General features: G+C 40.4%; 1 protein-coding gene across 4 annotated transcripts; it reads right to left on the reverse strand.

The window, feature by feature from the left end:
• Positions 1 to 568: 568 nt before the first annotated feature.
• CILK1 (ciliogenesis associated kinase 1) lies at positions 569 to 27,070 on the reverse strand. Of its 4 annotated transcripts, none has more exons than XM_062489735.1 (14): positions 26,842 to 27,070; positions 21,066 to 21,328; positions 19,133 to 19,187; positions 17,821 to 17,942; positions 16,465 to 16,544; positions 13,953 to 14,085; positions 13,351 to 13,522; positions 12,632 to 12,799; positions 9,438 to 9,734; positions 8,191 to 8,381; positions 7,494 to 7,648; positions 6,439 to 6,570; positions 4,636 to 4,749; positions 569 to 4,177 (listed from the first exon to the last, which is right to left on the reverse strand). In XM_062489735.1, the coding sequence occupies exons 2-14, from the start codon at positions 21,164 to 21,166 to the stop codon at positions 4,017 to 4,019; spliced, it is 1,881 nt and encodes a 626-aa protein (XP_062345719.1). In that variant the 5' UTR covers positions 21,167 to 21,328; positions 26,842 to 27,070; the 3' UTR covers positions 569 to 4,016. The 4 variants fall into 4 exon arrangements, with proteins under 4 accessions (XP_062345719.1, XP_062345720.1, XP_062345722.1 ...); XM_062489736.1 differs by lacking the exon at positions 26,842 to 27,070 and adding an exon at positions 24,798 to 24,815; XM_062489738.1 differs by lacking the exon at positions 6,439 to 6,570.
• Between the last annotated feature and the right edge of the window lie 61 nt (positions 27,071 to 27,131).

Here is a 27,131-nt window from a genome sequence, read left to right on the forward strand (position 1 = left end):
CCCCCACCACGTAAAACTCGAATCCTTGTACATGTAAATGTATTTTTCACCTAGTTCTTCACATGTGCAAGTGGTTTTCAGCCCACTTAAACAGCTAACAAAAGTGCTGGGCTTGTAAGTTATAAACTGTCTTCAGCTTTCACTGCTTTGAAAGCCAAAAGAGAAGGCTAAAGAGGTAACACAAGACACTGAGAACAATATTGAATAGAACATTAACAGAACAGAGTAATTTCCCTTGGAAGGGACCCACAACAATCTACATCAGCTGCTTGTCCTCCTGAAGTGTTATGCATATTATAATTCAGTCTTGCAGGTAGTTTCAGACCTGACATGCAAGGCAGAGTAGGTGACCAGTTTTACAGGGAGCTCACAGTATATTGCAGGAATCACATGCTTGGACTCAAACCATGTGGCCAGTGAATGTCCAGTGCCAATCCAAGACAGCTTATTTAAAAAACCAAACCCCAATTAAAAATACCCAACCAAACAAAAGGCAAAAAGTGCTTTCATTAAAAACTGAATAAAAGAGCAAGTCAGTCAGTCAGTACTTCTTCAAGGATAACTTTATTCTGGGCAGGACATTTGACACAGAAGGAATGAAACAAGCATTTAGAATGTTTCTGAACAAAAATGCTGAATAAACAAGAACCATTATTTTTCCCCATCTCTGAAAACTCTACCCCCTTCCTCCACATTAAATTCTAAAATGTTCTTTCAGTTTGTTTTCCTCCTCATATCATGGAACATCTTGCTCATATCAACAGCCACATCAGGTACAGGAACACCAAGCAAGTGGGTTTTCTGGCTTTTATTTTTTTCCTTACTAACATCATGGCACACACCACTTTCTGGAAAATCTGGATTACAGGGGTGAATGAGTCTGCTGTCAGACTCTATTATTATTACATGTTATGCCTAAAGCCTGAGAAAATGTAAACAGTACAATTCTAGAAACATTTTCCACAAAGATGCTGCTAAATATTAAAGCACAAAGTAGTAGGTTACGTATCATAAATTCTCAGATATGCTGCTTGGCCAGATTTCAGTATATAAAGACCTCCATCTTTTCCACATCTGTATTGCACAGAGACAGCATGGTAAAATATATAAACTCAGCTCCGTCCTGCTCAAAAAGAACTTTTCCAGCTTCAGTGAGAATTTGCTTGAGTGAAGAACAAAGCCATTACATACAGCTAACTTTTTTCTCACTAAGTTAAAACTAGCTGTGATTCCGAATGTCAAGATTATTAGCTTTATTCCCCAAAATAAAAGGCTTTAACTTAGGAAAGAAGACATTAAAAAAAAAAAAAGAAAAGAAAATTAGTAGTACAACTTATTTTTCTAATCTTTTCACTGGACTAACTAAAGCCTGAATGCTATAGTCAAAAGAATCACTGACAGTCTGATAAAGGTTCAGAGATTACAGGCCAGGCTCAGATTCATCCTGTGTTACTTGAATCTCACAGAGTTGTCCCCATCCTTAGTGGAGAGACTCAGTTTTCTCCAGAATGTTATTATGTTCTCAAACGAGACAGATTTCTTTTGACATGATTCTCACTCACCAGGGGTGAGCCACCTCACAACAAAGGAGCTCACACTTAGGTATGATGAATCCAAGCCTCAGCTGCCTGCTCTCATGACTTGTCTCCTTCCAAACGTAGGAACAGAGTGTATAGACCAGACTACTTAACCAGCCTACTTATGTCTAGGGATACTGGGATAAGTTCAGGGTGTTCATTCTTGAGACAAATTACTTGGTGATAAAATAAATTAAATTATATGTAGACATAAATACAGGTATTTATTTCCACCAAGAGAAACAACTATCTTTCCAGTTCTAACACAAATATACATATTTCCCTTTCCACTTACCCACAGACACCCATCAGTGTGTGCTTTAGAAATCAAATGTCTGCTTTACTGCTAAGCACTGGCATCACTACTGTGGAAGCAGTTAGGTATGGAGTTAGTTCTTGCTATGCCCAGATAACAGAGCAGCAAGACACAGATGTCTTTGGCAAGTGCAAGTCTTACATGCACACTTTTGCTCCCTGTTTGCCTTTGAACTGTCTCACTATGGGCTGAGCCCATAAAAGCTAGCAGTGACCAGTGCTCCCTGTGGTCCCCTCTGTAGCACTGAGCCAGCAGCCTACCCTAGGGTACAGTTTCCTCAGAATCCCACACATTCGCCACAGGAAGCACCAAAAAGGTCAGAATCTGTTCTCAGTCTCAAGACCACAGCAGCTGTCCCTTGTGTGCTGGCAGATCCCATGGAGAGGATCTCGCTGACACACAAGCCATTCACTTCCTATGAAATGGCTGGAAACTGAGAACTGCACCTGCTCTGATCCCTTTAGGTTGGATTTAAGTCTCATAAATAAACAATTTTCCTGAGCTGATCACACAATGAGCTCAGAAAGATAAGCATTTCTGCACACTTCTGCAGGGAGATACGTTTTCTCAGCACACTTCAGCTTTGGCAGCACTGCTCCAGAACACAGCTATGGAAGGTGTTCTCCCACAGCACTGAACACCTGTATCTTTCTTCTTCAGAAGAAGGTGCAGGAACAGACAAATGCTGACTGTGATCTAAAAGAATCTTCTGCTGATGGTTGGACTCTGGCACTCCTTTCAGAGCAGAACTAAACCAGATTATGAGGCTACTTCCTTTTTTTCTCTAACTTGATATAACCCATACTATCATAAACTGATACAGTTCTTTGAAGATCAGTTTAACTCAATTTCAGTGAAATCAACTACAGTTTTACAACATTTCCTTAAAAGACCACATAAAATCCCATTTTTTCCTCTAGAGCCTCTGGGCCTAATTTATGGAAGCTGACATATTCTTCACATTGTAAATGAAGATGTACTGAGTGAAGAAGAACTGAGTATAAACATAAGTAATATTAGACTGGCCCATTTCCTCTGGTTTGTTTTGGTTTTCTGGATTTTTTTTTCCATTAAGTGATTTAAAAGAGCAGCAATCTAAAACAGTTGTGAAAAGTAAGTCAGCTGCATAGATCTTGTTTCCTTAAACTATGCTGCTGGCATACCATTCATATTTTGTTACTCTGAAACCAGTTTTATTAGTTTTATTAATTTATTGTTAATATGGTTTTTTATATGTCTTCAGCTCTTACATTCGCAACAGAAGAAAAAGAAGAAACAGAATTTGTTTTTTCTCCTTAGAAATCACTAGACCATTTACACGAATTTAACAGAGGTAGGTCCACATTCTATTTCATAGTGAACAATGCTGAAGAAAAACTTTTAAGCAGGAAAAAAAGGAACACTGTGTGAAAAAATAGATCTACAGAACAGTATTTACCCTTCACCAAACAGGAGTCCTCAGATCTGACAAATTTGAATAGCAGTCCAACAAAAAACCTTTTAAAGGCAAAAATAAATTAAAAAACAAAAGGTGCCTCCCACTATCTTTCAGCAGTCTCTCAGTGACTGCGAAGGAGAGTTTAGACTGTTAAGTCACTCACTCCTCTGATGTCAGTACAAAACAATGAGCATAGGACAACGGAAGTGTGGCACTGAGACATGGCATCACTTGAAATTACACAGCCTCAATTAGCACATAAACTTCAGAAAACGTCTAATGAATGCCCCTTCCTCAGTACTTCTCCTTCACTACAATATTGCACCATGGTTTTTTTTTCCTTCTATAAAAAAGTTGAATCTAATAAAAAAGATAAATTTTTTAGAAGTTCATTATAAAAATTTGCTGTATAAAAATGCCAAATTCTCTAAGCCTTATTTACAAAATGTATCACTTTTGTGAAAATAATTGGACCCAAGTATGTAACAAAACATTTTTATACAAAAAGGTAGAAGACTGCATTCAGATTAATGCAAATAAGTAAAAAAAAAAAACCCTTCAAAATGTCTCATCCATGGAAGATGTGCTCCTTTTAAATGTACAGGCATAAAAACCAGGGTGAAATGGTCTCACGTCAGGCACCATTTCCTGGGAAGCACACAGTGGCCAGAGGGTACTTCCCAGGTCACCGGTGAGCGCCGTACTTCGCAGACCAGTCAACGCGCCCGTGGATCGGCTCCGCTGCCGCTGCCGGCGGGAGAGGCATTAACCTCGGCGAGCTTTTGGCAGGCGAACTGAACGATGGCCATCCAAGAAGGGGTCTGACTGATGTCACAGATGCAAAATCTGAAGGAAAAAAAAATCTGTGATATAAAGGTTCAGTGAGAGCTGTCCATACTGAACAACAACTGGGTGCAGGTCCAGATCATTACTTCACCAGGAAATAAGCCTCCTTTTTTAACAAAGTTTGCTGATGTGAAACAACAGTGGATGCAATCCCTAAAACCTTAGCAGACAAAGAGTATTTACATCACTGATTTGACAAGTGTGAATTCTGTGCCAGCTCTCACAGCAACCTCTAGGTCCCACTGAAATAAGCTGTAGATAAACCCAGATATTTAATTAACAAAAGTAAATGCAAACCAAATCTTTCTTCATATGAAGTTCTGCAAGGTTACAAACAATACTTCCAGTCATATACTGCCAAATAAAATAAAGCAAAGATAAACAGCTCAGTGCTGCATACATACAGCATTACTGGAGTACTGACCAAGGGACCCAGAGAACTTTAGTACAGGACTTACCAGAAGATGGATCCATAACTGGTGCTAACTGAACCCTCTGCCCAGCAGAACCTACTTCCTTCTTCAGAAATGAAGGGGCGTAAGCACTCGTTAGACCACTTGATCCTATGGGCCCTGAAAAAAATGGCAAGGTACACTTGAACACAATGGATCTCCCATAGTGTCAACAGGTGACAAAGGTGTGCTCTGATCATGTTCAAGACCAAGACTGATCATGGGCTGAACAAAATAAGAACTTAATTAAAGGCACTTGAAATCCACAGCTCCTATATATACACCTGCATTCAGGAGACTGTCAGTATCACACTGCATTGAAGATGAATACAAAACGGGTACAAATTGTACCCTGGCAGGGAGAATGACAATCCTCCCTGACATCTCAGCTTTTTCAAGGTTTCTCAAAGTTTCCAGAACTTAGCATTTCAGTTGGAATTATCTTGCTTGACTTTCTGCAACTATGTGCCAAGAATATATTGACTCTTGGTTTCTATGTACTGAGTCTGGGGCTTTGGTGCTACACAAAGCTCTTAGTGAAGCCTGTGAGGGTACAACTTAAAAATGTGGGACAGATTCACATTTTAAATTTCGAAAGCCAGCTACAAAACTTGTCCCTAAGATAAGCAGGAAAAGATTTAACTGATCTGTAGGAAAAGCCACAGAAATGGAACAAAACGGTCTAGAGTTATTGCATGGAGGGACACTAAACAATATGTCATGCACAGAGCAGAGCCAACACACATGTGCCTACGCTATACTAGAGTAGTGGCAAAGCCTAATGTGGGAAACAATGGTAATAAAATAAAAAGGAGAAAAATCTAATGATTTATGCTACAAAAGAAGCAAAAACTTCTAGAAGAGCCAGGAAGGAGATGTACTACATATATAAAGGTTCTCATGTAGTTTAGCTATTTACAGTGTCCTCCCATATTGAAAGAACAACTTCCTGATTAAATCACATCCAAAACTTTCAAGCTGTTGTTTTGCGTTTTTTTTTAACCTGAGTTTCTAGAGGCCCAAAATGTTTCTTTGGGCCAAGACTCAACACAAACTTTGGCAATAAAACACTTTAAAATACCATATGCAAAAGCAGCATGGCACCGCAGAACTCTATCACATGAAAACCTGAAGCAAGGGTTTAGAAAGAAAATACATAGATACAATCTAAAAACATGTTATATCTGACAAAAACTAAAAGTCTACAAATTAATTCAACTCAAACAATAGTAATTAAATACCTGAAATACCAAATGGCAAAAAAAAAAAACCTGAAGAGGAAAAATGGAAGAGATTTTTGTTTTTGTATGAACTTTTAAAACTATAATTACTACATTATTTTAAACAACATCAATTGGAAGACATAATGATAGATTTTCTTTTCTTAATTCTTCAAACAAGAGTGGTGTGTATGGTTAGTTCAATTTATATCAGCTTCCTCCTGTAATGACAACCATTTATGCACCAGGTGGACTAAAATAATTTGGAAACCAGAAAACATGACTCAAAGAAACTGAACAGGGAAACTGAAAACAGGATGAATTATTTCAGGTTGAACAGACCTAAGCTGTCCAGCCTTCTATGCATGGAGTAATTCAGACTTGTGAGGATTCATTAGGAGAACTTGCTATATTTCAGTTTAAGGCAGTCTCCCAAAGAAGAGTGCTCATAACTGATTTTAACACATAGACAAGACAGAGTTAGCAAGTATCTCTGGATTGGGAATGGATGACTCCAAAATACACTGGTGGGGAATTGCACAGACATGACTTCTTATCATTTCTCAGAGTCTTAGGCACACCTTCTTACCTGAATTCATCCTGTTGCTAGTACTTCCTCCAAAACCGAAAGTTTTCCCAGACAAACCAGAACTGGGCCAGTGATTAGATAGAACAGACTCTTTGTTTGAAGTGGAGACTATGCTATTCCTGGTGCTTATTCCTATATTGCAAAAATTCAAAGATTACTTCACTAAAATCCATTTTGCCACACAGGCCTTTATTCATTCCACCTGAAGCACAATCTTTGAGCAGATGTCTGGTTCAACTTAACCAAAACTTCTCCCTCTCAGTAACTTTGAGTTGCTCTCCAACCCCTCATGATACAGAAATGCTGTAACTATAGCCACAGGCCCTAATCCTGCAAACCTCACAATGTAAGTAGTTCCACTAGCATCAATGGCTGCTTGTATCACAGGACATGATCCTTACATCAAGGCCACAAATTATTCTCACGTCACAGAAAGTGAACCTTGCTATGTACATAAAATCTGTGCTTCCTATAAAAGCCTAACAGCAACAAGATAACCTGAGAGGCAATAATGGCAATTCCATTTCTCATAGTACTGTACTCTTCTTCTGTACCTCAGATTATGCAAACAGTTTGCACTACAGTTTGGATGACACCTATTATTTGTATTTAACATAGATCTCATTTTTAAGCAGGGTACCTAACAATCAAGGATGCACTCACAATTTATGATATGGCTAAAGTAGTCTTGGCATCAATGTGTTTTACAATCTCCTCTAGTAAAACAAGTTTTAGCTACCAAAACTTTATCTGAGACAATCTGAAAGTCAATTAATTGTTTCAGGAAAAAAGACTGAGTATGCTGTCAAAATACCTTCTAGTTTCCTAAATAAATTTTGAAGTGGTATTGTTTGTAAGCAGCACTTCTCAGTTGCTAGACTACTAGAATGTAGTTTGTGTCATGGCCATCTACATTAGGAAAGCTCTTTCTGTCCTCATGTTCTTTGAGCAGTAGCCCCCCTCCACAAGTTAAAAGGATAAGAGGTAATGTATCAGTGACTATTTCCTACTCCTGTTGGAACTGCAGAAAGAAGAGTAAAGCATTTTTTACTAACCAGGTCGATACCTAGAATGGTTTAGGTAGTGTTGCTTTGCTGCAGAAACTCGCAGTGTGGGAGTGTCCTGCCGCAAAAAGGTCGCATGGGAAGTTCGTGCACTGCTGCCAGAGCCTACAGCATCCAAAGGCTTCAGGTCCAAAATGCTTTCAAATCTGTAATTCAAAAATTGGTACATACAGTTCAATTCTTACAGCATATGTTTATTCACATTATTATTCAACTCCACCCCATCTCCAGGAATCATTTCCTTGTAATGTATTTGCTACATCATAAAACACAGACAACAGGGAATATTATCAACCCAAAGTCATACTAATGCCCCTGAAAATCAGATTTGTGCTTCTAGTTCCCTTATACACTGCTTTTAAAGTTTTTATAAATCACTCGGTAAGTTTTTCTCCTCTGTACACCATCCATGGAAACTGCAGCTTAGACTGACTTGTCCAAAACAGTTTATATGTGTGGAATATGTCAAAATGACCCACATGCAAAATTGAAAGCATATAGTCAAAAATCAACTTGGAGAAACTTAAGCCAGTTATTATTTTCAGTGGAAAAAAAAAAAACCAAACACAAAATTGTATAGATATACATTTCTAGATACGAAGAAAGTGTGAAGAGCAACATTACTAAGAAAGAGGAAAAGGCCAAAGAAATAAACCAAATAGCAAATACACATAAAAAACACCCTTACCTACAAAGAGTTTCATCATTCTGCTTCTTCTTGTTTTTCAAGTCCATTCTCATAATGGAAGAGCTGAAATCAAGATCTTCCAAGTCATCCCAGTCTTCAGAACTCTTAACTGTCCTGGGAAGATGTCCCCATCTTCGCCTAGGTTTTGGTTTAAGCTCACTGTTTATATTCTCAGACCCAGCAGATGTTTCCTGTTATAAAGATTGAAAAGAAACAAACCCACATGCTTAGACTGCCAATTAGGTGACAGGACCAAAGAGGACTTTTTTCCCCTCTGTCTCCAAGAGTCATAGCTGTAGTTGACCTGTAACAACACTATCTTCAACTTCCATTAAACATGCTAAGAACACAAGCTGAAGCCTGCTGATATATTATGTATCTTCTGCATTTTGTCTTGTAATAAAGCGTCTTCTTGGGTCTCAATTCCAATTCTATTCATGTTTCAGTATGCACCGCCCAAACTATTACCTTATACTCAATTTCTACTCAACCCATTTTTTCGACCCATGTTGGAAATATAAAACTGCATGAACACTTATGTTTCCACAAGCCTGTGTCTACACAGTTGATCTTTTTTTTTCTACTGCAAGACAGCACAGGTATAAATTTGTGTCCCTTCAGTCATCCAGGCTCAGCAGTACATTTTGACTTTGTGTGACGCTGTACAGTACAGACCCTGCTTATGACTGACCCTGTAGCAGCAGCATTCCCACTGTCTGCTCTCATCACCTACTTTATAAATCCAGCCTCCTCATTAGTAGACAGAAAGGGTACATTCTCATGCTGCAAGAAGGATCTGTTGGTTTCCATGTCCAGTATGGAAGACCAAAGAAAGTATTATTCCCAGTCAATAAACTGGATGCCTTAAATGGACGAGGGCAATAGTCTCCCTCATTTCAGTACTATTTTGCTTAATAGTTTTCTCTCTGGCATCAATCCCATTAATATTTTGAACACTGTACATCCTTTTTACTCATATGAAATCACTGTCATCTTTTAAGTGGTGCTTTACAACAAAGGGAAGCAAAAAGTGATTCTAAAACAAGAAATTGACTTGCTTGTTTTATAGCAAATGGACTTAGACTTCAACAGAGGAGCTTCCAGTTTCTAGAAGAAAGTTGGAATTTTGGAACCATTTCTTAGTTCAATTCACTGTCCTTTTAGTGAAGTACAAGAACTTTGAAAGAGAACAAGAAAAAGAAAAGGCAGTATATAAACAAGCTATTTTATGCTAGATGGATGTTTACCTGCTGAGGAACCTTATTGTGAAGTGCAGGCAGAAGAACCTGGTTAGACTTGTCCTCCTGTAAGTAGTTACTGTGCTCAGTCCCAGAGTTGTCTGTCTTGCATGCGTACACCACACGCTGAGAAGACTGGCTTTGTTGAAAAGGCCTTGATGAAATTCGGGCATGAGGTTTCGGGGGCGGCTGTGCTGGAGGGACAGGCTTAATATGCAGAGACAATTTATTATGCAGCTCCTTTTGTTTTCCCAGCTCCTGAATGCCCAGGGCATGCCCAACCTGGAAGTATGAGTATCGAAGTGCCTAAAGAGTAATAAAGATGTTAGGCTTAGAAAATTAAAGTTTATCATTTACCCCAGCCCTATGTATCAGTACAAAATTAATTTCCTTTTTCTCTGGGGTAGGAAGCAGCAGAAGACCCATCTCTCAACACTAGAATCTAGTGACCACAATCCACTTCAAAAAAATAGTGGAGAAGTTTCAAAACATACTGGATTACCAAATGCTCTGTGGGCTAGTACAGAAGGAAAGGTTCTGCAGAATTAAGATACTTAACCAGGTATATGACATCTAAAGAGAGGTTTAATTGCATGCTGTCACTTTGTATGTGCATGTGCAAACACATCCCCCTCATCATTACAGCTTCAGCAAGCAAAACTCAGTGACCTCAAGAGACATCCCATCTCTTCCATTCTCCATTTCCAAGACTGAATTATTAAGTAAATTAATGGAAATTAGCCTCTACCTTTTCTGACAAGTTAGTAAAAGTACTTTTATCCTGCCTTATAAGTAATTAGGAAGTTGTCAGTAAAGGCAATTAATCCATCTTATTGTTTCAGGCACACTTACTTTCCCTTCCCCAAGACTTCTTACTGCAAAAAGCTTCTATAAGCTCAGATTCCTCACTCTAGTTGTACTTGTTGGGGGTTGGTTTTCTTCCTTTCCTCTCTGTGGAATATTTTCATACTGACATGCTAAGAGGTATTGATGGCTAAGCCCTAGCACTGATGACTAGTGGCAGGGGCAGGGGGGACGCCGTTCTTTTTTTCAGGAGCTGACTTTTCTGCTGTTGGACCCTGCACTGCTGTCTTCTCACTTCAGCCAAGCATCCTGATGGAGCATCGGGACCAACACTGTGAACAAAAGTCCCTCCTCCATCCCTTTCCCACCTGGGACACCGCTGCCATCACCCCCAGCCCTCCTGCAGCTCCCAGCGGGACCTGCCCCTGCCCAGCAGTGGCACCTGCAGCATAAGGAAGGGTGAAGGGAAGGGGGAAAGGGGAAGGGGGAAGGGAAGGGGGAAGGCTGCCTGTGGCCGAGAAGAACTGGGACTGGGTTACTGCTCTGTTTGGTATTAATTTCACAGTTGTTGTTTCGTTTGTCTTGTTAGATACACTAGTGAAGAATTGTTATTCCTACCCCCATATCTTTGCCTGAGAGCCCTTTAATTTCAAAATTATACTAATTCAGAGGGAGGGGTTTATTAGCTCCATTTTGAGGAAAAGCCCTGCTCTTCCCTAGCACACACCTGACTTTTTAAACCAAGACAGTACTTTACTGTAAAAAATTTGTTAATGCTCTTAACACTGTTACAGTCAGTGGTTTTTTGTTCTTCATTACCTTTGACAGTTGTTAATCTATTTCACTTTTTAACTGCTTTAATTAAATTTCAAGCTTTTTACTGCAATTTGTACTGAAGGTCTAATAAAAATCACAAAGGTTCAGCTATGACCCTTGAAGACAAGTGTCAGATTTGAACCCAGAATCACATCTGTTTTCCAAAAGCTGCACTGCTCATTGTATTAGCTGAGTACTAGCCGAAACCAGCAGCTACCACCACTGTATGTGCAATATTGATGACTTGGGCAATGCTTATGTACAGGATGTTGGAATGTATCTGCAGTGCGCTTGAGCTGAGGCTGCCCTGCAAAAGCAAGCCTTACCCAGGCAACACTGGGCTGGAGGAACAGAGAGCGAGGTGAACTGACAGCTGGCTGAAAGGCCAGGCCCAAAGGGTGGCAATCAATGGAACAAAGTCTTGGTTGAAGGTCAGGACTATCTGTGTTCCCCAGAGGTCAATACTGGGGCAAATACTGTTGCAACACCCCCATTAATGATGTCCCTGCTGGAGCAGAGGGCACCCTCAGCAAGTCTGCTGATGTGACAAGTGGAAGGAGGGGCTGACACACTGGTTGGTTGTGCTGCCACCCTGTGAGAGTTTGGCAGGCTGGTGAAATGGGCCTCATCATGGAACCTCATCAAGTTAACAAATATAAATACCAGGAATAACCACATGCACCAGTACATGCTGGGGTCAACTACCTGGAAAGCAGCTTTGCAGGAAAGGACCTGGTAGACACCAAGTTGAACATGGAAGGGCTACCAAATACACCCTTGCTGAAAATAAGACTAACTCCTGGGCTGCCTGAACAGGAGTGTTGCCAGCAGATCAAGAGTGGTGATCATTCCCCTCTGTTCAGCACAGATAAGGCAGTGCCTGGACTGCTGCATCCAATTTTGACCTCCCCAGCAAAAGAGAGATGGACATAGTGGAGAGAGTCCAGCAAACGGCCACAAAGGTGATTAAGGGATTGGAGCATCTCACATATGAGCAAAAACAGAAAGCTGGGACTGTTCAGCCTAGAAAAGAGAAGGTTCTTGAAGATCTTATCAAAGTGTACCAAAAAAAACAAAGGGAAAGTGTAAAGAAGACTGATTCTCTTCAGTTACAATGGGCACAAACTGAAACACAGGAAGCTCCTTGTGAAAATCAAGAAACACTTTTTTACTCTGAGAGTAACACAGCACTGACACAGATTACCTAGGGCAAGGTGACTGAACCAGATTCCAGTTATTCTGTGACACACCACAATGAAACAACAGCATCACAGCCTTCAGCCATACATCCCACCTTCACTCTGCCGCTATTCACAGTGACTGGATTATGCTTAATTCAAGTGTATTGTGTATTTACACGCTGCAGTCACATCTTTAAACATTGAGCACATAACCCAAGAAGTTGATGTTTCATGCAAAAGACTGATTACTCTCTCTTTATTACCCTCCTTTGTCTTGCTAATTTTTCTTGGATTCTCCTCTTCTCCCTTCTAAGAACTGCACCTCTGAGCAACTGCTAAATGACTGTTCCTTGCAGTAAAAGAAAAAAAATCGCAAACATAGAAAAAGAAACAAAATCAAACCTGACTAGCTGTTGGTCGCTTTTTGGGGTCCCACTGCAGCATGTCTCTCATGAGCTGCACGGCTTCACTGCTAGCATTAGGTATGAGAGTTTTCAGGTTGTTAGGTACACATTGAGGCCAGCGAAAATTCATGGAAGCTGAAAGTTGGTAGCCTTCAGGCCAGTCGTTCTGGAAGAATAAGATTTCCAAATACAAAAAAAGTTCAGGTGTAAATATCAGTTCCTAAGCACACTAGCACATACTCTATCAGTAAAAACCATATACTGTGTCCAGCTTTCTCTGGTCTTATACTGAGAATTTCACTAAAAATCTTCACCTCAAATCTCTGGTGAGAGGTGAATTTCGCTGTACATGTGACAGAGTCATATGCACAAAAGGAATCACGAAATAGGAATCTTGCCATGATTCCCACTTTTAGCCTCTTAAACCATAGGTTTATATGCAAAGTAAAAGAGAAAATTAAATTCTCACCTAATGAAATCACAGTCTAAGGACTAGGTTTGCTGTGCAGGGGTCACTTTCTCCTCTGTGTCAGATTTTACAGCATAATTACTGCACAGAGATGCTTACTGAACAGAAAATAAGTTTTAATTTAGTTTATTGTATCTGAAATCATTATCGTAAATTAACAGTAAGCAGAAGATTTATTATTTTTATGCTTACTGCTACTGTACCACTGTGTATTGCAGAACAACTCCAGGATTATTGCAGTCAGTTACCTTTTTTGGCGTCCCTAAGACTTGGCAAATTTTGAATATAGTATCAATTTCACTGGCACCTGGGAAGAGAGGCCTCAGCGTGTAAACTTCTGCCATTATGCAACCAACAGCCCAAATATCTATTGGAGAACTATAGCAGGTGGATCTCAGAAGTACTTCAGGAGCCCTGTACCTGTAGAGGAAAGGAAGAGTAGGAAATCCCAACAATCTACAGAATTCAAACATACATTAAATTGCACACCTCTTCATTCTTTTCTATTAAGAGCAAATATTCTTTAAAAACCTCCTTTCCTCTCCTGTATGCAGACTTTTTCTTTTTCTGATTAAAACTACATAAGCTTCTGTAAACTCTCTTACACCTTCCTGACACAATCCTAGCATGTTCCCACCTGCCTGACCACACCCCTGCTCTGCTCCTGTGCTCTGCCATCTGTAAACTGTCTTGCACTAACTGAAGCTTTTCAAATTACACCAAACTTAAATAAAAGTTTCATAGCCAGGAGAAATCAAAAGTAGTATAAGAATCAGCACAAATTTAGTACTGTACTACCTTCAAGTGTTGACTGCAAGTTCCTATAATGTAGGTGAGTACTAGCACTTACCATCTTGTGGATACATAATCAGTGTAAGGAGGTCGAGATCGGATTTCTCGGGCTAAGCCAAAATCTGCAATTTTCACAAGTTCTGGTCCCATGCAAAGCAGATTTTCAGGTTTCAAGTCCCTGTGAAAGAATCCTGAAATTCAAATGAAATATTGATGTGGATTGCAATTTCACTCACAGCTATATTCTTTACTTTCCAAATGGATTGTTTTACTTTAGTTCTTAGCATTGAAGCTGGAATAGCACAACACAGACATCAAAGTCTTATGTGATCAGCAGAGCTGATCAGTACTGTGTTTACTGTGTTGTTCAGTTAGATTGTGAAGAACAGTATACAGAAGTTGGCTATCTTGTAGCAATTAGAGCATTTATTCAGACAGCTCTCTTTCAAGTGACTTCTGTAACATAGAAAAAAAACTTTCACCATTTTGATTCTAGTTTCATTCTAATTGGAAACTGTCCAAAAAAGTTATCAATCAGTTACATAAAATAGTAAACAGAATATAAATTAAAATGGGGGGTTTTTCTGCACTTTGAACTTCTTTTTAAATCTAAGAACATAATCTGCAAGCACTCAACACCATGTAAGATGATCTCAGTGTACTTTTTTAGTGCTCCCTACATCCAGCAAAACTGATCATGAATTAATGTTTGGCAAGAGCACTTTTAATACAAATGGGAGGAGAGGGCTGGTGTATTACTGACTACTGTCTCTGAACTTTGCTTCCACCATTAGCCCAGAAATCTTGTCCTTATTCTTCTTTCTTGCAAGTGTCTGAACCATTGTTCCTAGATACAGCTCCCTCTGTAGTATCTAACTGAAGCTCTCTGAGCTCCTTTTCAGATGCCACTATGCCTACTTTTTCCATGGCTTTGAATATGTTCCCACAGAAAATGGACTGAACATAGCCATAGGATGTGTCTACATTGTCCAGTATAACTAGATTAGCTTTTCTTTGTTAGATTAATGTATAACAGCAATGAAAACATAGTGCTGTAGGTATCTGCTAACCAGGAGACTGCATCCTTCCTAGGTATGTTGATACTCTGGTGCCAGCTTGAACTACTGCTTCTTTGTGAAAAGTACCAGGCAAAGCAATCAAAGCTGTTCTTAGCATTTATATAACCACTTCTGTATTTTGCTGCAGAGACATGAACCAACAGAATGCTTGTGAGGCAATTTATTTCATGACAAACTTGTAAAAAGAGCAATCCATTGTGTACTCGAATATAAAAAATGCTTAAGAGTTTGGATGGACTAAGAAGGTAAGAATTTTACTTGACAAGCATTTCTACACACAGGAGCAGAACAGAGAAATACAGAGAGGGAAAAAATGCTAATGTGATTTTTTTTTCCAAAACTGTTGCGGAGAGAATCTTGGGACACTCATTTTTACACTGTGAGCCACAATATCATCACAACCACCCTACTGGGCTTGCCAAACATTTCCAGATGCTCTCAACTACAGATTTGCAACATCTTGGCAGAAATACAAGTCTAATGTGGTAGCAGGTTAGTGAAAAGGACAGTTCTGACATAGAACTGCTCAGTCTTCACAGCTATAATAAGTTAAATAGCAATAAAAGCTGTTCTGAAAGGCTATAATCCATTTGAAATTTATTGAAAAAATCCGGTTTAGATTTTTGAAAATCAATTATATTTTTGTTTTTACATATTATGTATGTCACCAAAACAGATGGGAATTTAAAGTTAGGTTTCAGATGAGTATCCAAGCCCCATCAGAAGAGTGAATCAAGCCATTAGCTGGAAAATATTTTGCAAAACACAGTTAAATGTGCTCTTTAAGGGAACTGCACTGCTGGTCTTTATAAGCTTCCAGGACTTTGGCCACCAATGTCAGTTCAGAAGAGGGTTATCTCTTCTGATAACCCAGAGAGCTGCCCAGCAACAGGCCCCACAGTGTATCTAGCAGAATTGCACAGGTCAGCAAAAAACTGGGAGGAAGCTTTTGTTAAAATAACGTGTTTGTTTTCAGATCTTTTTATTAGTTAAGGAGGTCTTGTTACTACTGGCTGGTGCATCAGCTTTAGCTTTTATCATTGTTGTAAATATTAGCTGGAAGCCCATACAACAAAAGCCTGTCACTCACACTTCATTACTTTAAATGTATCTTACAGACAAGGTGCATTTTATTCAGATATCTGTGTGTACCTTGAGAAAAAGAGTAATTTCTTTTTTATTCTCAGTCTCAGGGGACCTTTAAATCTATCAAGAAATGTGTTCATTAACACCCAAAGAATCTGAGAGCAGCCACCTGCCAGACTGAGAAAGTGGAAATCTACAGAAAAAGAACTGAGCAAACCTCCAGAATGAAGTATTAGGCAACTATAAAATACAGGTGTTTTCAGCAGTCTGAATCTCTCATACAGAGACATTCTTTTGATTATTCCTTCTACTAAAGTTATTAATGTAATTGATTATTAAACAAAAAACTTACACAAACAGTATCCATCTCTAATTCAGAATGTTTATAGCTAAAATATAACCTACCATGCTTATGAATAAATGCAAGCCCTTGCAGGATCTGATACATAATATTCCTAACTGTAGACTCAGGGAACAGTTTGTTTCTGTGGAATAAAAGGGAAGAAATAAATATTAATGATTAAATTCATACATTAGCATATGCTATCTAACGAACCAAAGATAAAAGGCAGTAGCAATGACAAATAAAACTGTTAGTCAGCTTTTCATATCTGACTTTTCATTTTTCTACTTTCTTTTCTAGCTACAGAAGAAATTCTTATTTCCCCTACAGTCCCTTGGCACAAAACTGGCCATTTAACTAAGAATTAAGGAAATAAATCACTTTCTTAAAGGTTTGACTTCCTCAATGTTTATCAAGTCCACAGCCTAGCTAAACTGTAGAGAATATGATGCAAAGCATACTTTTAGAGACATCTGGACTTCTAGTTTTCATAAGGTAGGATATCAAGCATCTCTGTGAAATTCCCAAAGATAATTGGTTTCTGTTATAGACTTGAACCATTTTTTCAAAGTTCATTATTTCACATAATATATATCCATATATACATAATTATGTATCCTTACAGATGTGCCAAATTAAATTAGTTTTCTATACCTGTGCGTACATAGTAAGCATTTTTATGCTTAAAAAGGCATTTTATGTAGCAATCACATAGATATATTGTAACAACCTTACTTTGTTAAATCAAGGAAGATTATTGTCATCTGCCAGGATGATACTGTGGTTCATAGAAAGAAATAATTCAAAGCTGGAAATTTTGTCCTCAGTTATCCTCTGGTGGATGTTAACATGGCCCAAAGGCTAAAATTAAGACTTTACTAATGCTCCAGCAAATACCAAAAAGCTAGATTTTATTCAGTATGCTGACATATGAAGCAAGCAGTCTTTGGTCAGGTCAGTTCACACTGCAAGGAAAAGTAATTCCTGGAAGCACTCCAAAATTTGACACCTTCTGATTACTGTTCCAATTACTTTTTATTTATTCATTTATTTGAGGAAGCCATAAAAGAGGTGGTGATACCATTCTCTTATAAAAAAGTACCATTAGAGTACTTAGAAACTGGAGGACTCAGAAGTTCTAGGTCCAATGCCTCCTCAGTGTGAGGACTGTTAAAAGGCCACAGTTCCTATCTCTCAAAAGAACACCCTGCTCCCCTACCATACTAATCTGGGACAAGACAGGGGAAACTCTCACTAGACTGAATGGGATATGCTCAAAAGTGACAGTCACAGTTCTCACTGCAGCCTACAGCTTTAAGCTATAGTGATCCAAAGTCCTTGGAACAGTATCAGGGGTATTAAAAGCACATTACAGAAGTAATTAATTTGTATCTGGAATAGGTGATGCTGTTACATACCTCTCTTTCATTAACTGATAAAGATTTTCCTTCATGTATTCAAACACAAAATACAGATGATCATTTTCCCTGATAACTTCTTTCAGCTTTACCACATTGGCATGGTTTAATTTCTTCAAAGACTAGAAACAGAAAATACAAACAGGATTTTACAAGGGTCTTAATATAATAAAAAAACCCAACTTACTTCTGTTGCAGAAGGATTTACTTCAAAAACTCTCTGGTGTCTTAAATAATCAGACAGCTCTGAGAACAAAGACCAGATCTCCCAAGTATTACCACATACATATACAGTCTATGCAGCAATTTAATGTGCTGGTCATCTAAAAGCCAGCTATCTGCTATCACTGTAAACAGCAAAACAATTGCATTTTCTCTGAAAGAAACTTCCTTATGGCAGAATTCACACTCTTCTTGCACCTGCACTGGCAACAGCCAGGTTAGAGTCAAGACTAAAAACAGCCCTGGAAAGTCTTCCTTGGTATTGTTGGATTAACCTTTGTGGGGAGCTGAACTTGTTCAGCCCTCCAAGTGGGATGGGGAAAATAATCAGAAGGGCAGAAAGTGAGACAACTGATAGGCTGAGATACAGATTTTGTAAATAAAAAAATCAAGCATGCAAGCAAAGCAAAATAAGGAATTCATTCACTGCTTCCCATGGGTAGGCAGGTACTCAGCCACCTCTAGTACAGTAGGGCTCCATCACATATAAGGCTACCTGGGAATCAAATGCCATCATTCTGAAGGTCTTCTACTTCCTCCTCCTTCCCCCAGCTTTTGTTGCTCGGCACAATGTCACATGGGACGTCCCTTTGGTCAGTTGTCCTGGCTATGTCCCCTCCCAGCCTTTTGCCCACCTTCAGACTACTCACTGAGAGGGAAGCATGAAAAAAAGAGATGGGCTGAGGTTGTGGAAGCACTGCTCAACAATAACTAAAACATGCCTGTGTTGTCAGGACTGTTTTGGACAGAAATCCAAAACACAGACCCACAGACGCTGCTATGAAAAAAACTAGCTCTAGTCCAGGTGTTGTGATAGAATACTCTCACACAAACACACCTCACTTCAGGGAGGAAGCAGCTCCCTAAAAACAATTAATTTTTGAAAGACTACAGTATTTCAATTAGCATTTTTATAAGACTACCAACACTCACTTTCAATGCAGAGTCAGGAAACAGAACTGTAATGTCATATGTTACTGCTCACTTTGGGAGTAGTGTTTTGACAGAAGAATTGTAAAGAATTTGATGTTACCCCCAAATGTGACAGTGATTGTCTAATTTGAAATCAAGCATTGAACAGAACAAGTACCTTAACCTCTCGAAGGTTCATGCACTCCTCCCAGGAATAAAACTTCCTCTTCATTCTACAAAAGTAGAGGGGAAAATAATGACTAATGCATTGAAAACACCAGCTGTTCTTAGAACCAAAAGTCTCTGCATCTTAAAAATTCAGTTCTTCCATCAAAATGTAAAATGTTAACTCCTTTGTCAAAAACCTTTATATCTCTAGACAAGGTATAGTCAAGTTGATTTACTGGAATACACACACACCAATAGAATTACAATCAAATAATAATAACTATTACACAGGATTGCATTTTTCTGTGTATATATATATATATATACATATATATATATATATATATATATATATATATGTATATTGCTGAAAACAATTCAGAGCCTTCAACAAGCCCAGGCATGCTATTTTTTTTTCTGGTATAACAATGTGGTGGAGGACAGTCTAACTAGCAAAAAAGAATAAAGATCATCTTGACAGTTATGAACAACTCAGAGAAAGGTTCTGAAACAAGTCAAATGAAAATCCAATTCATCAGTTCTCCAATTTTATCACATTCTCCTTTCCCCTCTTCTCTGTCTTTTGATTTCTCTGTAATTTTAATACCTTGCTGTATTTCCACATTTTCCTTTGTCCACTGCTCCCCAAATTTCTCCTTCCCTTGCAAGGTGCATCTATCATGCCAATTGCTTTTCTGATTCTGCTTTCCCCTTTAAGCTTATAAGCAGCTCTGCTGTGTGGCAGTCTTCTAAGCCATACTGTAACTCTGAACACAGTATTTGTGTGTAACATATAGTTGATACACATTTTGATTACCACTCAGTTCTTTGAGATGTAACTCTATACATTAGGAACCAAAAGGATGAAATCCTACACATAGATGCCCACAGAAGATCACAGATTAAAACTTACAAAAATGCCCAGCTATGTAGAGTCTGGATTTCAAAGGGAGTTAGGCACTCTCTGAAGATCTGAGCCTTCACCTTTAATGATAATTCTGTATTACTTATTATTGTACCAAGTTTCTAGTTTGAAATCAGCTCTTACAATTAGAGTAGTTTAGGGGCCTGGATTTTTTTTCTTTTTTTTTTGACAGTGCAGTGTTTTTGCACTGTCTTGCGCACTCACTCACCAGGCCAAGGACCACCTAAGCTAAGAGAATACTTCTGGCTTGTTCTGATTTTTCTGAGTTTTTCCCATATTGCAAACTGAAACTTAAAGGTACTTCTAGCAACATCTGATACAGGCAAAAAACCCTCAGCACAGGGGATTTAGAAAGTTGATAAAGCCAGCTATTGAGTGCTCATACAAAACAGCATTGTACTAAAAGCTCTTTTGACAAGTCTGTCCCTTGTCATGGTCATGGTCAGCATTTCAGAAAGGTGCCTGCAATATTTTACAGCTGTCTCTTGCCATAGCTGGGACAAATAAGCCATTTATAAACTAAGGTCACTGCTGAAGCAGAAGAGAAAATCAAGTGAATTTCTCAAGGAATTTCAAGAAAATCTTGAGCTGAAAAGACCAATATGCAATAGCACAAAAGATACAGATAGTGGATAATGAGATCAGTTGTGTTAATTATCACTGCGGTATTAATATTCCATTGAAAATTAGACTACAGGATGTACGTTCCATGTAAGCAGCAGCAAAAGAGCTGTAGATTCCAAAGCAGCGTTGCAGAATACTCTAAATAACACATAAATATGTTTGACTGCACATAACAGCAAAGTGCTGTTACACAATAAGCCTATGTATCTCACCCTCTATCTTCTGCTGAGGCTTTGGAAGATAGAAGGAACTTTTTCATGCTGCCTAAATACAACCCCATATTAAAAAGCTTCATGGAATGTGAAGTACTCAAACCAGCATGACCAAGTTGATATGGACCTAGAAAAGAAAAACCTGGACTATGCCTTATTAAGTAATGTATGAGAACACTTACTTTTTAATGGCTATTAGCTCTCCAGATTCAATGCTTCTCCCTAGGAGAACAGAGCCGTAGGTTCCATCACCAAGCTGTCTGATAGTTTTGTACCTATTCATGTTGAGGATACTTTAGCTGCAAGTACATTTCAGTCCTTGACGTTTCCTGTGTTTTTTTCTCCTCTGAGTGTAACCAGTTCTTTCTGTGGCAGCATAAATATAGAGCACTCAGGACAGTGTGAACAGTCGCAGGAATCATGTTCTCAAGACTTAGCCTTTGATCTGAAAGCACAGAACACAATCCATTTGATTTCTGTACCCATCTGAGATTGCTTGTTTGCAGACTCCACTCTCCTCCAAGAGAACAGTCCCTGCCAGCCACACACAAACTCTTGTCCTAGTCTCTCACCAGAAAGGGCCAGCCTGTATCTGGATGTAACTGGGTATAATCCCCAAAGCAACTTATAAGCTAAAGCTAAAGGTAACTGACAGCAAGCTTGTAGGCAGCCCTGATGGGAGACACTATTGCTAAAGTGACAGGATAAAGTCTCACGACCTAGAGAAAACAGTCTGCTACCAGAAAAAAAATGAAGCTTTACAATGCAATAGGAGGGGATCTGTTCTAGTAAAATTTTTAGGCACGTAAGTGACCATCTTACAAGTCACACTGCCATCAGTTAAACCAATATTCTGAATTTCCACATGGTCCTATATGAGAGCATAACCATATGCATTTCTTGAAACAAAGTGTGCAGAGGAAGAATATTACACTCATGTCAGGTAAAACCAAATGTATTTTGCTACAGTAACTCTAAGTGTGAATCAGTCTCTATAAGTAGCAGCTACACCAGATTATCTATCCAATCTTTTGTTGTGGGTTGGAAAGCACCTTAAAAATCACCTAGTACCAACCCCCTGTATTATGGCCTGAGACATCTTCAGGTACCCAGGCTGCTCAAAGCCTGACCCAGTCTGGCCTTGAATCCTTCCAGGAATGGGGCATCCATCCACATAATCTCTGCTGGATAACAAAGCAAAAAAACTTCTTGTTTCTAGCTTAATGTAGTTGTTGCTGATATTCCCTCCACTATAGTTTAGAAAAAAAAATGTACGCTGTTCTATATAAATAACCATACATTTGAAATAAAACAGAATTCCCCTAAAATGAAGGTTAGGTCACTGCATTCTGTTATTCTTTACCTCTTAAGAAGACAACAACATTCATGGCTTGTGACTTCTGCCTTCTGTAATGTGTATTTTAGCTACATTTCCACGATTTTCTTTTGTAGTAGCCTTTTATCTCCCTTATTTCATAAAGCTGTATTATGATCTTAGAAGTAATGTGATTATGTTACTGGAATGCTGAACTGACATCAATGCAGAGCTACAATCCTGTAGATGCAAGATGTTGTGAACATCCTTTATTTTTCATCTTCTAAGCCTACTAGCCCTACTAATACTGCTACAGGAATAAAGACCAGGAAATTTGAAGTTAAAAGGCCTTTTGACAATTTTCCCCTTGTGCAGCGTGCCTTTAAATCTATCTGATACACTGGGTAGTGTCTCAGGCAGGAGGAACTGCCCTCTAGCATTACCTGTTTCTTTTCACACACTCACTGCAACAGAGAAGCAGGACCGAGCACCTCACATTAGAGACCGAATCCCACATTTTTTACTACTTGCCAAGGAACACAGAGCCTGTCCGTAACAACAGCAGTTTGGAGTACCAGATCCTTTTTGGCTGGTTTTCAGGTTGTGCATCTGATAGCATAAAGCTATGTTCAGTGGTCTGCATCCAGGTTATAAAGCTTTAACCTGCTTACTCCAACAGGTCAGTGACTGGATGGCAACACAGAAGCCTTTATTCAGATCCTTGGCAACAAGATTTCAAACAATGACAATGTCTTGCATGTTCTCCTAGTCTGAAAATCTAAAATTAATTAATATCCAAACAATTTTTATACAGTAATTTCAAATCAATACAGATGGGACTTGTGGCCTTTTCTGCATATACTGCCCTGCAAAAAAGTTCTGAAACTCTGATCCTAACAGCTGTGATGTCTTAAAATTCACAGACTCCTATACTGTCCCAGAACTACCATTCTCATACCCCATTCAGGGAACTGTGACTGAAGAGTGGAGGAGCACCCTTGCCTCATATTTTATAACCACAGCAAAATTAAAGATGCTTAACACTACTATCAATAATCACTAGTGGCTGGATAGATTGTCTGATGTCTCTTGAACAGATGAAGTGGTGAACCTAACTGCTTATTCCTTACTGAGGATACTAATTTTCAAAAAACTTGTATGAAATTATCTTTGCAATTCCAGTTCTGGTGTCAAATGTGACCAAAACAGACAAATTGAAATATTTCTGAGGAATAAAAGTGAGTAGAGCAAAAAAATCCCAAAAAAACCTCAACAAACAAAAAACATACAAAACCCCCAAAAAACAACCAAACTCCCCAAAACCAAAACCAAACAAAAAACTGAAACCCCATAAAAACCAACTCCCACCCAAATAAAAAAAAAATCGAACAAAACTCAAAAAAACCCAAAAAACAAACCCAAACCACAACCAACAAAAAACAAAACAAAGAAAAAAAACCAAAAAAACAAACAAAAAGAAACAAAAAGAAACAAAAACCCCAGCACCCCTCCAAAAAACCCAACAACCAATGAGACCAAAACCAACAACAATGAAAATATTTAAAAACCAAACCAGTCATAAACCACTTATTTCAGTGCGGAATGCCTGTTAAAAAACATGCCAGAATGCACATAAGTTAACCCAGCTACCATGGAAGCACAACCCACCTGTATGAAAACCCACTGACAAAACCTAAATTAAGTCATCCCTGGTTAACTCAATACCATTTCTTGCTGAACTTAATAGTGAGGTTGTTTTAAAACTCTACTTCAATCGGCCTTCAGATTGTTTCACCTGAGTCCCACTGAAATCACTGTAAAGAGCATGAGTCTCCTACAAGCAATGTGCAGCCCTACATCATGGGTCATCCAAACTAAAAATAGAAGCCACACAAATTCAACATCCTTAGAGGACATAAATACAAATTGCCAAAATATCTTGAAGTAAAAAGTGTGTTGATACTGAAGAGTAAAATGTAAACCGCTTATTTTCACCATGTTGTAACACCGTGTTCACACTTTACTTCACCTATACACTTTTTTCCCCGCAGAAATCAGTTAAAGGGCCTTTAACACCAAGCCTAACTCATTGTATGGACAGTACTTCTGACTAAGTGCAACTCAAACCTACTATTTCGCTTACGAACCCTTTAAATACGTATCCACTCCTGTTTGAAGTGCTGAAGCACCGAGAACTGAAAGCGAAACTTGCTCACAGCTGAGAAAAGCAGTCAGTAAACAAACAGCATGTGCCTTTTTAAACTTGTCGTGCGCCGCGGCAACTACTCGAAGATATTACTAAGCGGGGAGCAGTGCGAAAGGCGCGGTTCAAAGCCGTGGGTGTCCACGGGCGCGGTCCCAGGGGCTGCCCCGTTTGTCAGAGAGGGCTCCTGGGGTGTCCCATGAGCTGCGCACCAAGGCAGGGACAGATGTGCCACGGCGGGTCCGCCGCTCAGGCCAGGTCCCGGTTCCTGCCCGGCCTTCGCGCTGCCCATCCCCAGCCTGGGCCCCTGTACACTCGAGTGGCCCCGCTCCCGTTCCTCGCTGTATGGGAACGCGGGTCTCCCGGCTCGCCGTGCCCATGCCCGGCGGGACTCACCGTGGACGGGTCTCCCCGCTCCGGCCCGGCCTGTGGACAGGCCCGGAATGGCGGCCCCGCCGCCCCGCGGAGCAGCTGCGGCCCAGAGCGGCGCCGCGCGGGCCTCGCTCGGCCCATGGCGCGGCCCCGGTCTCGTCCCGGCCCCCGCCCCGCCCCGGGCCGGGCCCCCGCGCCCCCGGCCCGGCCCGGCGGGGCTCCCCGCGGGGGGACTGCGCCCCACGAGTGCGGCCGGAGCGGCCGCGCCGGGCCCCTCGAAGAGGGGGCGCTGAGCTGGGTTTTAACGAGAAAAAAACAAACCAAACCATTTCTGGAGCATGTCTTTTATAACAGACTGCGGGAGCGGAGCCTGTTCAATCTGGAGAAGAGTGGGAGGGGATTTCGTTAATGCGTAGAAATATCTCAAAGGTGGGTGCCAAGGTGACTGTACCAAACTCTTTTCAGTGGTCCCCAGTGACAAGATGAGGAGCAACACCATAAACTGAAACACATGAGGTTCCATTAACCGTGAGGAAGAACTTGTTTACATTGAGGGTGGCAGAACACTGGGACAGGTTGCCCGGGGAGGTCATGGTCTCCCTCTCCAGAGACACTGAAAACTGGAGGTGTTCCTGTGTAACCAGCTCTAGGCGACCCTGCCTTGGCAGGGGGGTTGGTCTAGATGATTTCCAGAGGTCCTTACCAACCCTAACAGCTCTGTGATTCTGTGAAAACAAAACCCAGCCAGACAAACACAAACTCCACAGTGATGATGGGCCTCTCTCACATCTGAGAGGTTTAAACAAAAGTTTAAACAACAAAACCAGAATGCAGAAATACCAAATTGTGAACAAACAGGGAAATTTCGACATTTTAAGTGCTGCTAGATAGGCCTGTGCCTTCCTCACCCAAGCACCAGCAGCTGTGCCTGGCTCTGACAAGGTCAGCCTAAAACAGAACGGGAAGGGCAGAAAAACAAGGAAGAAAAATTGTTCTAAGACAATTGATTATTAGTACTGTAATAGTGATTCAGGAAGTGTCAGCTTCTTTTTACACTTCATCCCTTAGATTTTGAAAGTAAAGCATAGAGTTAATTCCCATGGTTTGGAAAGACAGGATGAGCTGGTGCTGTAATCCAGGAGTACAGTGTAGCACAAGACATTCATTTGCTAAAACAGGTGTGGGGAAAAACAAAGCTCTGGGTGCGTCCCCCAGCCCATCTAATCAGAAGCTAATATTTATATTTAAATGTATATACAATAAAGATGCAAATTGCCTCCAACAGACAGGCATGATTCTCAGTGAAGCCAGGAGGAGCAGTGTACACTTACATAAGATTTCTGCTCTAAGCTACCCATATTACATCCCACATGCATAATCACATATTAGCACTCAGCCCAGCGACAGCCACAGGACACCGTTTTTCTGTTGCTACAGGCAAAGCTTCTTCATGCCCAAAAGAATCATAGAATTATTTGGATTTGAAGTGACCTTAAAAATCATCTCGTTTCAACTCCCCTACCATGGGCAGGGACACCCTTCGCTACACCAGGTTGCTCAGACCCTTACCTAAACTGGCCTCAAACACTGCCGGGGATGGGGGATCCACAGCTTTTCAGGGCAACCTGTACCACCAGTGCCTCACCACATACACAGTAAAGGAGCTTTACTAATATGTAGTGGTTAATATTTAAGAAGAGGCACACCCAGGTAGAAGAAAAGCAGCTTTGACCCCCAACTCCAAACGAGAAGCAGCACTAATGATACCCAGTTGTAGCCATGAGCACCCCATCTCAAAACCTCAGGTGGTGATGCGGTAGCATCCCAGCTGCTCACAGAGCCCACCAGCACGCCAGCAGCACCCGGTGCCCCCTGCTCCGCACCACCTCGGGCTGCCCGGCCAGGGATCGGTGCCCGGCCTGTCGGACAGCCCCCTTGCCTCTCACTCTCTGCTCTCCACAGAGCAGCTTTACAATCACTGCATCTGAAACCCACTGCCGATGCCGGCTCCCACAGCCCTTGCGTCCCCATTCCTGCTCCTGCTGCCCGAGCCTGAGCGCTCACCTACCCCTCAAGAGAAGCCACACGCCTCATCCTCCTCCTGAAAACGCTCAGGGCAATAGACGCGCACAAAGGTTCACAGATCCATACACGTGGTTTTCTTCTGGAACAAAAAGACTGTGTTACGCCTTAAAAAAATAGGTGTAGTCCAGTTTTAGAAAACCTGACGAGGCGTGTGCTGACAGCAGGTGGTAACCGTGCTCACTGAACTGGACGAGCAAATGACCAGGGCCACGAGATTCAATGGCCTCGGCACTGCTTTTATCTCCACAGCCGCGGCACCGAGCGCTCTCCCGT

Source organism: Cinclus cinclus, chromosome 3 (genome assembly GCF_963662255.1).
Source record: "Cinclus cinclus chromosome 3, bCinCin1.1, whole genome shotgun sequence".
NCBI classification, from domain to species: domain Eukaryota; kingdom Metazoa; phylum Chordata; class Aves; order Passeriformes; family Cinclidae; genus Cinclus; species Cinclus cinclus.

What these genes read in the sequence shown, in the direction of transcription:
- CILK1 (XM_062489735.1), bottom strand. Translation starts at nt 21,166, where the DNA reads ATGAATAGGTACAAAACTATCAGACAGCTTGGTGATGGAACCTACGGC. An exon ending in GAGCTAATAGCCATTAAAAA is followed by an intron (nt 19,188 to 21,065) that starts GTAAGTGTTCTC and finishes CTACTTTTGTAG; the next exon opens with AATGAAGAGGAAGTTTTATT. An exon ending in CCATTCTAGGTATCGACCTG is followed by an intron (nt 6,571 to 7,493) that starts GTTAGTAAAAAA and finishes TTTGCAATATAG; the next exon opens with GAATAAGCACCAGGAATAGC.